General features: G+C 42.9%; 1 protein-coding gene across 5 annotated transcripts in view; it reads left to right on the top strand.

The window, feature by feature from the left end:
• The window catches only part of RUNX2 (RUNX family transcription factor 2), a 224,477-nt gene extending 212,158 nt beyond the window's left edge, over positions 1–12,319 (top strand). For all 5 annotated transcript variants that reach the window (XM_062638491.1, XM_062638496.1, XM_062638494.1 and 2 more), the window contains one exon: positions 11,382–12,319. In XM_062638491.1, the coding sequence (XP_062494475.1) occupies positions 11,382–12,064 (683 nt within the window). In that variant the 3' untranslated portion in view covers positions 12,065–12,319. The remainder of the gene's footprint in view (positions 1–11,381) is intronic.
• The last annotated feature ends 1,858 nt before the right edge of the window (positions 12,320–14,177 follow it).

The following is a 14,177-nucleotide window of genomic DNA, read 5'->3' as shown; positions in this document are numbered from 1 at the left end:
GAGAATAAACTTGCTTGTAAGATCTCATCTCTTGTGCTATGAGAACTTTTGATAATGTAATTCATAAGCAACTTCATTTTCTGGGTCTTTCTCTTTTTGCAACTCTCTTGGATTTGGGTAATTACTCCGCGTTTTGCAGCAAACTGATCCATTTCCCAAATACTGCAGGACTTTCTGAACTGCATCATTTTATTCCATTTGTCTCTCTTTTTAAGAGGCTGATCTGTCTTAAAGAAATTTTTCTCATTTAAAAATAATCTTGCTGTGGTTTTGCAGTCAGCATGGTTCCCCCCCAAAACAAAACAAAACAAAAAAAATCCCTGCAGGCCTATTTCTTCTCCTTCTCCCATGATTACCCTGGTATAATGACACTGATGCCAGTGGAATTATTCCTGGTTAACACTGGTATATATGAGACCAGAATCTGTAGGATGGGACACAAAATCGTATCAGGGACTGGGCCAGAAGGATATCTCCATCTGTCAAAAGGGATCTCAAAGCGCTCTTTCATCTTCAGTGTCTCAAACAGAGGAATATAATCATCTACCAGCAGGACACAACAACCCCTGGGGTGAAATCTAGCAATATGTTTAATGTGGAGAACAAGGCAAAAGCAGCACAACACAGCCCTTTAGGAATGTAAGCAAGGAATACAGTGTCCGTCTGAAATTGGTGTTACTATTTGCCTCATGGAATGCTTGGGAAGCCCAGCCAAATTCAGGGCTCCAGTCTACTAGAGCAGCCGCAGTGAGGGCAGGCTCTGTTCCTCAGTGCTTGCAGTCCCAGTGACAAATAGCAATCAGACCACAGGCCAGCAAGAAGTTGAGCCAGGCAGAACTAAAATTTCCCTGTTGGAGTGCGGTCCCATGAGGACAGTGTTATGTCTTACCAGAAACAAAGAGAAGAGCACATTTCCAGTCTCAAAGACTTCTCTGTCCCATTAAGGAAAACTCCAGACTACAATTAGAAAAAAAACAAGAAAAAGAGACACAGCCACAGCGTGCCCATTTGCATCCAAAATGCAGCCTAAAAAAGAGAGGGGATGCTCCCAGGAGAAGGCCGCTAGCACCCTCTTGCTCTCATGGCTCCAGCTACTTTGCTCAGGAGGGTGGGAATGCGATCCCAAAGACAGACCATCCCTCCTTCAAGCCCAGAGCCGCTGGGTAAATATTGACTCAGAGTGAGGAGTGGCTGAATCACTCCTTCGTGCCCTGCCGAGGTGTCTCCCTCCACCCAGTGAGCTTCCAAGCCCACCCTGCACAGCCCAAAATATCAGATGGGAGTTGGTACCCGTGATGATCAAAGGACACAGGCTCAGGCAGAGAGACAAGAGTACCTCTGTTTATGCAGGGCTGACGTGTTCTGTTTGCTCTCCAAGTGGGAGAATGTCTCCTCCAGTTAGTTATTCAGGAGGACATGTGGTGGGAAGAGTGGTTAGGTGGAGGGACGAGGGACTGGGGAGCACCTAGGGTGGTTCTTCCATCCTTCTCATGTTCATCACACCCCAAATTCTCTGACTGCTGGTACATATCTGCTAAAGGCGTCGTGCCATACAGAGTTAATGGAAAAGCAAGGACCTGGATTCACGGAATCTCTGCCCCAAGATGCATTGAAAGAACAGGGAATTTGCGAGAAAGGGTAGGAAATAGTCCAATTCTTTCAGTTGTCCAGCTGTTGCCAGCTCAGGATTCAAACATAGTATGAAAAGATGGTGGAATATATCCCTAGATTAAATGCATAATCTAAGGGTATTGAAGTAAAGCAAGAAAGAGAGCTGGGAGCCAAGCAGTGATGACCACTGACTTCAGCTGTGAGTGGGGATCATGGCTTCTGTAATTGAACTGGATATAGGGGAAGGCTGAGTCCACTGTTCCAAGCACAGGTCTGGGTTTCATTTCATGTGAAATGCTACAGATTTCCTAACTGGATCACTGTGCCAGCCTGTAACACAGAAATTATATGTTCCTCCTCCTCTGAGCTGTCACTAGGCTCAAGGCTTGAAGGCTTCAAAACTGAAGATCTCCAAGAAAAAGGGGAGTGTAAGAAAAAGCATATGCTGTGGATCTCTTTATATATGCTACATTACTAAAAGCACTGTATTTATGTATTTCAAAACTGGGCACTGGGTTGCATTTTCATTCCCCAGTACAAAGGCAAATACATTCCAAACAAAGCAATGTTGTTTCAACAAAGCAAGGATTGAAATCTCTCCAGGGCTTCATTCTGTCTCATTTAGATCGGGCATAAGATCTTAAAGCAGAGTTTAGTGGTCGGCTGATCATGTTCCTCTGGGGAAATGACAGAGTGGCAATTCAAAAAGGGTAGTGAAGTACAGCATTGTCTTGGTCTGCAGGACTGTTCTTCAATAAAACCAGCGGCTCACCCAGCTTACAGGAGAACATGTTGTTCCAAAGGAGCTGTGACTCTTCATTAAACAAAAGAATTCACCTCTGGCTAGACTTGGGTGTAAAATGAAAATGTTATTGGAGACAAAATGTCTTTTTGAAGACAGCGTTTCCATGATGACTGCCATGATTGCCTGGGCATATCTAGCAGCTGAAACGACAGCTAAGATGAAAGATACATCTCCAGGCACTGAATCCACACGTGTTAAAAACTTCATTCATGCCTGGGAGGTGGTTCCATTCTAGGTAAGAAGCTCTGAGAAAGGGATAAACAGCCTGGGTCCTGTCTGGCCACAGGCTGGCACTGACCCGCTTTGCAATGAGGACCCAGTTTTGATCACAGGTGAGTTGAATCTTTCAGGACTTTCCCAAAAGCCTTTCCTTGGAGTAAACAAGTTCTCCCACATCTGACACAAGAGATTAGGAAAGAATCCCAGGGTATCTACGTACAAAATTTATGAGATAGGCCTCCTCCACTTCGACTCTCATGAGACACTCAGGAAAGCACACAAATAGCAAAGATGCAGTAGGGCCATTCAGGGAAATAATTCATGTCCAGACGGGTATAACTCAGGTCTTCATGTATGGCTGTCTCCCACCCAGATTAATTCTGTAGGAAAGATATAGCCTGTGTGGTTCCTCAGTGTATGAAGCTGAGAAAAAGCACCTCAAGCTGTGCAGTTTCAGGGGATTTTTGTTACAAGATTATTTTCCTAAAAATGGCACTATGCCTCTGGGAGTGAAACATGCTGGGAAACGTGAAAATTTAATGAATTCCATGAGTTAGTTCCTACTTTTCTTGCATACTTAAGGCAAGATCATTCCCTTGTCAACTTCAGCTCACACAGGGACCCTTTATAGTACAGTCAAAGCATCCACTTTTAGCTTCTAAGGTTTTGGGCTGCAGACTCTTAGGCGGTGCATCAGCCATGCTAATCTTGCAGAGATGTGCTGTGTCTCATCATGTCCTTCTACTCAGCATCTCCCTCTTTCACCCAAACGTTGCCCATCAAGCAGCCTCGGTTCTGCTCAAGATAGGAGAAGAGACTTCCTGCACTCTTTTTTGTTGTCTCTTCCACTCTGTGGTGAGTTTTCAGAGCTCGAGCAATGGCACAAGATGAGGACTGCTGGACCATTGGTCTGTTATGGTATAAAATTCTTACATTAGACTCTAAGGCTTAGCAGAAGCCTTGGGCTGGGGCAATCAGGGGGTAAATACCGAGGAAAAGGTACAGTTACTGTGTTTCAGAGGGGAACACTGATGTGACAAGCCTTTGAGAGGGACAATTCCATTTAAAGCATAATATGGCAAAGCCTCAGGGTAACCCAGCCTGCATGTAATTTGTTTCATTAATCAGCCCAGGCAACAGAGGCTTGTTCATTGCTGGCAATGTCCTTGCTGGACACTCTGTAGGAACCTGAAATCTCATTGACTCATGTGTACTGAATTTCCAGACTTGACTCACTGGCTACTAAAACCATAATATTGCATGGTGTGTCTCGTGTTTTTCCTGGAAAAACAGAACAGGTTAATATAAGTACATTTGGTTGATTAACATCTGAATCTGTTTTGAAATCTCCAGAGTGTATATGTAAAGAAATTAAACTAATCTCAAAGCAGCAAAGAAAAAACCTCCAAAACATCTGGAACTTCAGGATTTATTTCTATAATGTTCCTCATTGGCCCATCCTTTGGGCTAAAAGTATACATCCTTTCTTTTGTATGCCTTAGAACCTGCTGGATTTCATGTGATCGTAGGCTTATTCTAGGAACATGTGAGGCACAAAATGCTATTGAGAAAGGTAAAAAGAGTAGAAACAGATGCTGTTTTAGAGACAATGCTATCTGGCTGGTTGGTATAAAAAATGTGCTGTGTAAATGGAAAAACTTCCTCACACAATGCAAAATTAACCTGAGAAAATCATTGCTACAGGAATTAATTGAGGCCAAAAACACTGCCAAAGAACAAGGAAAAGGAAAAGAAGAAGAAAAATAAAAAAAGAAAGAAATTAAAAATGGATGGGATGTTTACAAGGCTACTAAGACCATAATAAGGACAGTTAGAAACACAATAGTACTTATTAAGGAAAGAAAACAAGACTCTCAGAAAAATTAAACATGTTGGAAAGGATATCTGCTTCAAGACAGGAAAAACCTTTTGGTGTAGCTAATGGCCAGATTCAAAGAGGTAATTAAGCACCAGCTCTGCTCGCAGTTGTAGCCCATACAGTTGTTGAGCCTGATCTTAAATCAAATTTGTTGACCTGTATTGTGTAAAAGGTGATCATCGACAGTGTAAACGTTTGTCCTGGTCCAAAACCCTGATTCATTAATGGAACACTGGGAAAATTTCCTATAACAGACTGTGGTGTAACTGTTATTGAAGACTTTTTGATAGCTTCCTTTGAGGCAGCATCTACTGACCATTGACAAGACAAAATGGACAAAGTGGTTGGATCAGTTATAGTGCTTTCTTCTTCTTACTGTTTCTTTTAGTTCTCTAGAAGTAGCTGTCAGTCTTATTTTAGTCTCCCCAGCCACTTCTCCATCCTCAGCAAGTTGCTGGGAAGGGAGCACATGTGGCTGGAGAAGATGTTCGTGCATGGCCATAGGGAGGATTGGGCTGGAAGTCTCCTTAAACATAACAGTTTTTTCTGCTGTGCCTTATTTCTGTGCTGCAAAGGGAAGGGAAAGAAGGCTTCCCCAATTTAAGAAGATGCATTAGTTGAGGGGCAGGGTAAAGGAGCCAAAAGAGGGATGCATTGGCAATGTTAGTTGATGGGGAAGATGAAACGGGTCTCTGCTCCTGGCTGCATAATGGACTTCTGTCAAGGCATTTAGTTTTTCATGTGTTTCAGTCCGGCCCCCATAAAGTGCAGCCAGTGTGAGACTCGTCTGTGCTGTGCTTTGAGCACAGCGGGAAAAATGTGTTAGGCAATGAATACTGTCATGAGGAATTGCCTGCTGCCCAACAGTATTACCTCTCCAATGTGCCTACCTCCTCTTTTCCCATTCCTTCTCCACACTGAGATGTCAGGGCATCCTCAGGGACTCTTCTTTGTTAGAAAATAGCGGGAGCTGCAGCGTACTTCAAAAAGTCTGGCTTTGTCCCATAGGCATCAAAGAAGGACTTCAGGTTCTTGGAAAATCTGGTCCCAAATGAGTGTAAAAATGCACATTTTGTCAGGAAGTGAATAAAATCCTACTGAATTTAAGCCAGGGACAAAGATGAAAAAGCAGATGGCCCACGACAAACTGTGAGAACAAATTTGTTCGCATGACATGGGAATAAGTATGTACTCATAACAGACTATTACTCAAGAAATTTTGAAAGAGCACCACTCCACAGGAGTCATAATGTGATTAGTCACATAAAGCCCAGTCCAGAGAGGCCTGGTGTATTGTACCTGGAAGAAGAGAAACAGGCCCCAAAACAGACCACAATAAAAACATGATAATAAAGAAAAAAAAGGAAAAATATTCTGAAGAGATGCACAAGTTTATGAAGACAGAAAAACTTTTAAAAGAATTAGAATTTGTAGAGTAGCTTGCAGATTGTTATTGGGTTGCTTAAAAAGTAAAAGACCAGAGGAAAGGAGTCTTGCTGAAATGACTCAAGCAGTAATTTGACAGCACAGAGAGAGAATTGGGGTATTTTGGGGAAATGTCTTGGACTCTGGGACAGACTTTGCCACACAATGCATTACAGCATGGTTCTGGTAACTTACAATTAGTTCCAAAATCCTTTTTTTTTTTTTTTTAAGTGTTTTATTGTGGGAGCAAGGGGTGATATTGAATTTGCAAACTGAAGGAATAGCGCTGATTTTGAACACTGTGATTTATTAATACACTTGTTCAAATTAATACTTTGTTCAAAACTTCTAAGCTCGAGTGATCATATTTAATTACATGAAACCACTTCTGTCATTAAAGATTGCAGCATCTTAATATATGGATATATCCATGTATGCAGAGAGGAGTGGACTCCTAGGATCTAAATGGGATTTGCTTTATCTAAAAATAATTAACAATAAGCCTGCCTAATGTTTTTATGAATTTTCTAAGTTTCACTCAAAAGCAAGTGAGTGTTCAGAGATAGTTTGAATTCATACAACAAGAAAAAAATCATGCCAGACACAACCTCTAGAACCAAAGTCAGGTTCTGATATCACACATTAGACAAACATTGATCCTGGAGCTCTCACATTGATGCTTTTGCTATTCTAGTAGTCTTTATGTCCAGTGCAGTACATTGACCCCTTCTAAACTTGATTTAGAGATTGAAACCCCTCTAGGATTGACGCAGCCCAGCAGTGGGAAGCAATGCCACTCTGTATCTGAATCAAACCTGAGCAGTGCAGAAGGGATGGCTTCAGCTTCAACTTCCAAATACATACTTTGTCCATGCAAAAGCAGTGCTGCCCTCACTTATGGAGATGTTGCTGTTGGACTTTCATTTACCACAAGCTGTTAAGACTTCAGTTTCACTTCTCACCAGAAAGAGGAGGCAGGCGTAAATTTAGGGTTTCCTGGGAAGCAGCTGCAACATGAAGTGGGAGTGCGTGCACGCACTGGGTCTCACAGGCATACGTGCAGATGCTGCTAGCTTTAGAGCAGCTTCATAACCCCGAGCAGAAAGGACAATGCACAAAGGCCTCCTTCAGGTTACTTTGTCAGCAAAGAGGGACTGCATTACTCATTTCAACATCTTAATACCCTTATCACTGAAATTGGTTGTTTGCTAAGTGCTGACTCACTTGGAAGATTATCACCTTCTGAAGCACCAGCTCATTTCTTGAAGCACTCTAGCGGCCTAAGTTTCTACTCTCTTGCACCTTAAACCTTATCTCCATGATTTTATGCCTTCCACGGAACGCAGAGGCGGCACTACTGTCTACTATTCTGACTTGATAGGAAATTACTTGCTACATCTATATATGTAAAGTGGGAAATCCAGCTCACCTAACTTCATCCATTTAAAAGTTCGTCAGCCCATCTAAGATAGTTGACTTCATCTTACAAGAAGTGCTGGGAGGGGGGTGACATGCTAGAGCATGATCCTCCCACCCTTCTTAGGGACCTGATAGCTTGTGATGGCTTGTCTCCAGAGGTTCTGCTTTCTTGGCTGGAGCCAGGGTGACTGCCTTGTGCTATATGCCAGCTGAGTGGCTAATGTTAGATAAACTGAATCCCATGCAATGTGCAAGAATGTTTTTCCCTCAAGGTTTCTTCTCCACAGACCTTTCCTTTGTTAGCTAACAAAAGACTAAGAAATCAGAGTTTGCAGCAATTTGGTGGCAAGGCAGATTAAATCAGTACTAAAACAAAAGCAGTTAAAATAACCAAGACTGCCTGAAAAGTTAAATGCATGCTCCTCTCATACAGATGGATGCATTTAAAATAACTTTAGTTTCTCCATTCTCACAGGGCAGCCTATTAATCTTTTGGTAATATCCATCATCATGGGCAGGACAAGTACCAGGAAATCCTCTCCTGGAGGTGCTTCTCTGCTCTCTCTCATTACTGTATCAGCTGGCCTATTTACAGTCCTGTGAGCTCTTGACACCCCAAGGTCCTCTCAGAGGTGGCAGTGCAGAAGTATTCTCTATTACCTCCAAATAGGTGACTCAAAAAACCTGTAATTGTTTTCTCTTTGAGAGATCCCTAGTAGATCAGGAGGGTAAGTGAATGTCAGACATCCACTCTTTCTAAGATGGGCACCCATCTTATTTTTATGTACCTGGTGTAGGAGTTCTCTTTTAAAATGGAGGCATTTTCAGTGAATGACACCCACGTCCAAGTTAGTTATCATTCGTTATTCCCAGCAAAGAGATGAGGACAAGTATTTCTCATTCTAGCAATAAGGAGATGATGCTACACCTATTTAATCCACTGACTGTGAAGAAAGGTAAGGGAATTAGATAAGATACAGACACCTATACTGTAGACTGTTAAATCTAAAGGTGATCTGAATCCCATCTCAGTAAACCAGTGCTCCTGAAGAATGAGGCCAAGCTCCCTATGTGCTCAGTAGAAAAAAGTGGCTCTGAGGCTGCTCAGAGAGAGACAGCCTATGTGTCCAAACCTTCTCTTTGGGGGCTTTCCCTCTACATGCAACATAGAAAATTCAGGTGGTTTCCTGGAATTTTTTCACTGGGCACTTACAATTCAGTTGTTCAGATGAAGTGGATCTCAAAGCAGGTTTTCTGAGTCCAGGATTAACTTCCTTAACTGGTGAAATAACTTTTCTTCTAAGCTACAAGCCTGCGTTGATCAGACTGTCTTTGCATGTGGGAGTGTGCCATAGTACCTACCCATCTTCTCAAAGCTGGGTGTAGTGGAGCATGCCGAGTGACCATGCACAGGTGGGTTGATATGTTTAGGGAAGGCCACTTGAAGACAAGGTGTCTTCAACATCTCTCTTCTCTGCAGTCATCCATCCAACTCCACTTAGCTACAGCTCTGTCTATGTGCAGATCTAACACCCCAAAGGAATGTGTGTACCTGGATGCTCCAGTTAAGACATTCTTTCTGCTGGGGCTGCTCAGAAAAAGCAAGCACTAGAGTTGTGGTGAGCTGGGACATTCAGATAAACCAAGCAAATCTAGAGAGGAAGGAAATAAGTAGAACCATCATGTTGTATATGATAAGCAACTGTAGTAGCTTATCATGCTCCATGCTTAGGAGTTCCGTATTCTTGGGCTTCTTTCAAATATGCCCTAGCAATTTTTCCCAATAAAAAAAAATTATTGACCCTAGCTGACACTGCTTTGGGCAGGGGTTGTGACTAGACAGTCTCCAGAAGTCCCTTCCAACCTCAGTGATGCTGTGATTCTTCAGTTTTCATCATCAGTTTGTGTGTTTGGATACTGAGCAGTTGGATCAGACCCCATACAGGCAGGCATTCGCTCTGGGTGCATGGGCTGCACGACGTTAGCTGTGCACATACCCAGCCATTGATGTGAGCCGTGCAACAGCTTCCGCATGTCCTGGATATGCCTGTATGGGTGCCCAGATGCCCATGTGGAATGTCTTAGATGGAAGTATGGGAGCCTGATCAAGCTGAACAAGATGTGTTTAAAAGGCTTCATGGAATAAATAAATCTACAAGGGGGATTAGGGGATGACAAAACCGTGGCTTCTGATAGGGAAGCCATGCTGTTTGGGTAAATTGCAGCCTTTGGTGACCAGATTTTTGGTCTCTATTTCTGTCTATATTAGTTACTACTCTTTGTATTTTAACTCAAATTCCTCTTTAATTCATTTAAGAATCACTTGTGACACTTATTTGTCAGATGCTAAACCAGATTACCTTAAGGTTTGTCAAGCTTCCTCTGCTCTCCAATGCATGGAAGAATATTACATTTAACTTGGTTTGTTTGGCCAGTGTGGACAGGGATTAGCTATGCTATATATGGACCATAAACACTGTTCTGGTTAACACTACGGTTGAGCCAAACCTGAACCTTTCATCTCACCCTTTGCAAACTTTGGTGGTTTGGATGGAAGTGGAACCTGTATTTGAACTGTGCTTTATTTTTTGTTTTTGTTTTGAAAAGCAAAGCCCAATCAATAACACATTGGAAACTCAACATCCAGCATCCTCAGCCCACCTCTGGTGAACAGGGTTGAGCTCCTGTGTAGGCAGGGACTTTGTGCTGGGAAAAAATCCAGTACACAAAGGAAGGAAACAGTTTCAAGGAATCCTGCAGTAACTTTCCATAAACGTCTCAGGGACATGAGTGCATGCTGAATTTTGTGTCATAATCCCCTCCATGTGTGTTTAGTTAGGAAAAACATGGTGGTCCCAAGATGGACTTACGTTGGCTGCATGTCCAATTGGTCTGGAATTACAAATGACAGGGAAAAACCTTAATTTGATTTTGACTCACAGTTTCAGTTTGCTATCTGAATAACAAACCAGCCAGTGATAAAAACGAATTTCTCACATCAGATTTTTTAGATGCCAGAAATAATAATAGTAAGGTATTAACACCTCCATGCTTGGCTTTCTTTAGGTTGTCTTAACCTAGATAAATCAATTAATTTGTGTCTTTGTATCCACAGCAGTGCCTTAAAACTTGCATTCAATTGCAGCAGAAGTAGTTTTAAAATCCATCTGTCTTACTCTGACCATTCCTGTAGCATCTCATCACCTTCTGTATAATGTGTTCCCAATGCTAAAATAAAGATCTACAGCGTGGCATGGTATTTCCACTTACGCAGCTACTCGAGGCTGTTGAAAGACTAACATTTCCCATAATATTTCTGGCTTTTGGAATTATTGTAAGGATAGAACCATCCTTACGACACAGAGTTTACCAACTGGGCACAGTGGGTAGAGCGCTTTGGGCCATAATGTGGCTCTACAAGTCTTTGTGTTTCCCCCAGAGGCTGCTCTATCATCCTACACTGCATATGTTGGACTCAGTCCAAGCAAGCATGTTTTTAATGACTTTAATGGACATTGGATGAGATCACATTGGATGAGACCCTCTATGAAGTAGCAATTAATGTTGGCTCCAGCAGCAGCAGTCCAGCCCTCACATCTCCCTGGGAGATCTGAGTCAGTTAGAACATTACCATCATTCCATGACTGGACAGGAAAACACCATAGGTAATTCACTAGTTAATGCATACGTATGAGACATCAACCAGAAAAATGTAGATGTCAAGCAGAAAATGTTAAAGCCTGTCCACAGGCTTTACAAAGAATGAGAGTAGAAAGATAATTTAGATTTATAATGTTAAGTTGCATGTTTGCCTACAGTGGGGTCTTGTCTTTGAGTATGTCTATGCTTTTCTAATTGGCCTACAGATTCTAATTGTCCTACACTAATTGTAGTGTACCACGACCAGCTGATGAAATTCCACTTTTCATAAAAAGGCCTCATCCCACTGAAGTGACACCAAGCAACAGTCTGTGTATGTAAGTACACATGTAAATCAAGGCTCATGATGTGTCTTCCTTGCAGACTCAGACCCTTGCACACCTGATGCACCACCTGCTGCCACTTCACCAGCAACCTCTGAAGACCCTGGGCCTTTCACAGCTGCAACGTCACCCTCCTCTTCCTCTGACACTGGTACTGCATCATTTTCCCCACCATTACCTGCCTGTGTTGCAGCCTTACATCCCAAACTGCCTCCTATTGCACCATCAACATCAGCTTCTGCTGCTACAGTTCACCCTGTCCTCCCTTCTCTTCCTGCACCACCCACCTCTACTCCACCCCTGCACCCTGGACTTTTTTTGCCAGTAGTCTCATCTGGCAGTGCCACCCACCTCATCAACTGGCTGCCCTTCCTTGCCTCTGCAACACTCGCCACCATTCAAGGGAAGGAGGAAGACCAGCCACCCGCAAGAACAGGCTCCCTGGAAGGTATGAAGCACTGCAGCAGCACACCCCCACACCCTGCCCATGATGGAAGTCCCCAGGTAGCACCTGTAGGAGAAAGGGCTCCAGGGGGTACTTCTTCTCCACCAGCTGCACATGCCATGCCCCCAAGCTCCGAGCAGGCATCGGCAAATGTGAGTGACATCCTGGCAGAGCTGCGGACGATGAACAGCCATCTCTCCATCATTGCCCGAGCCCTGACACAGCTGGCATCATCACTGGCACCACAGCAGGATGTACGTGGAACCCCACCTCCTTAGTGCCAGGCTCTGCACCCACTCACCCGGCTTGTAGGGGTCGATGTCAGCAAGGCACAGCCCATGGCAGAAGAAAGGGACTCTACCCAAACCTACCCACATGATCTGTGCCAGTTTGCTGTGCTCTCTGACACCAATCACGTCTCCCCGGTGGCTTGGTGGGTTTTTTTGTTTGTTTATTTGCTCCTTGTAAATGGATGCATATATTAAACAAATAGCTTTGTGGTCTCATTAATAAAATTGTTTATATTTCTTGCATTCCTTTCAGATGTGCTTGCTCCCCTCCTGTCACACATTAACCACATGAGCACTGGTAGCAGTCAGTGAGGTCTCACGTAGACAATGTGGATAATCTGAAGTGGTGAGAAGCTACCCATGAGAAAATGCTCAAGGAGGTGACAAAAGCCCCCTGAGCAATGTGGGGGCACACAGACATGAAAGAACACAATAAAACTCTGGAAAAAAAAAAAATCCAGTTTCTCTCCATTCACACTGCAAGGCACAGCTCTGTTAAGTTAGAGCTCTTTCCGGGGCACTAAATCTCAGGGGTAATTGTAATTACTGACACAGGTAAGGGCTGTGATAAATTGTTCAAAATACAATGCAGGGTACTTGTCTAAGTAGCACTTGGTCTGAACAGCCTCATCTGTGATTTGTCCTCTGAGAGAATGTGAACCAAAGGCACTTAGCTGAGGTGTATCTGTTTTACTTGCCAGTGGTGCCTGGGGTTCTTCAAGGGCATAAATGGGCCAAGCTAATTTGCAGCAATTATCCAGGCACACACAAATCCTGACATTTCACCATCTTTTTTTCCCTATTGCCAAGCTGCAGCAGCTTGCCTAAAGGTGGCATTGAAAGTGGGAAACCTCAAACAATCCTCGTTGTGGATGGGGAAAAGAGCTCTTGGGCATGAATCCAAGACTTGCCCCTCCAATACTGTGTGACCTGAAGAGTAGCTGGTGCGGTACCCTCAGATGCTGCCTGGCCTGCAAGAGGCACCAAATGTGGGAGATGAAGGTTGGGATGTACTTGGTGCTCTGGAAGAGCCACAGGAAAGAAGACTCACAGCTCTCACAGAGCCATTTTGTGCATCTCAGCCACAGCCTGCCCATAGAGCAAATAACCATCAGACAAAATCAGGTATTTTCCCAAAGGTGGGCCAAGTACAGGACCAATGGAGGCTGAGCCAGGCTATGTGGCTGCTCTGCCTTTCATCCCAATGAATTAAAATGAAACAAATGCTTGTGGCAAACAAGAGAAAGTAAAGGCCCCTGTGAAGCTGGGTATGATCTCGCCTTAATTTAGCCGTGCAGCCCTCAGATATCATGATCTGAGGCCATCTCTAGGAAAAACCCAGGCAAACAGACAGATCACTAGACAAGATTAAAGAGGAAGTATTCTGTCTATTTGCAAATATTTATGTTACAGATGAGCCTAAGCTACAAAGATTGAATGAATATACAAACTTCTGCAAAGCTCAGGTGTATTTGAATTTGAGGTTTTGGTTACTGCATATATATTTATATATAAACCTATCCATAATTTTTTGTCTTTTCCTGAAAGACAAAGCAATTGTCCTGTTCGATCATGTTCTTTTCTAGGGCTGATCAGATTTTTATTCCTTTGATGTGTTTAGTAAAAAGGTGAAAAGAAAGACATTTCATAGATGGCCTGCACTACTTTCTAGTTTGATGTGTTTCAACAAAACGAGATAAAAGTAGTGTCTTGAAAACAGTTTGGCTTTTGACTTGGCTGTTGCTTTCCGTAGAGTAAAAAAGCAAAAGTAAAGTTTATCATCACTTTTCCTTCTTTCATTACAAAATATAGGACAGAAAAGAAAAGGTAAAGGTCTGTGATTAAAAAAAAAAAAGAATATTTTCATTTTTACTCATCTTTCCCTCTTTCAATTTAGCGTGGTAGTAAATAAATTTCATATTCTCCCACACTTAAATGTTTTACTTGATTTACCCTGTTGGTTTGAATAGTAATTTTTCGTGGCCCAATGCTGATGAAAATCTCAGTGGAGTTTTCTGGATTGGTGCAAGATGTGCAACCATATTCCTCTGTACAGATAAATTCAGAAAATCTTACTGTGCAGCTGCCAATGCTTTATCAA

Source organism: Pezoporus occidentalis, unplaced genomic scaffold, assembly GCF_034315485.1.
Source record: "Pezoporus occidentalis ecotype Australia unplaced genomic scaffold, CSIRO_AGI_Poc_V1 ctg57, whole genome shotgun sequence".
Classification (NCBI taxonomy): Eukaryota; Metazoa; Chordata; class Aves; order Psittaciformes; family Psittacidae; genus Pezoporus; species Pezoporus occidentalis.
This window is presented reverse-complemented; position numbering and strand designations above follow the sequence as displayed.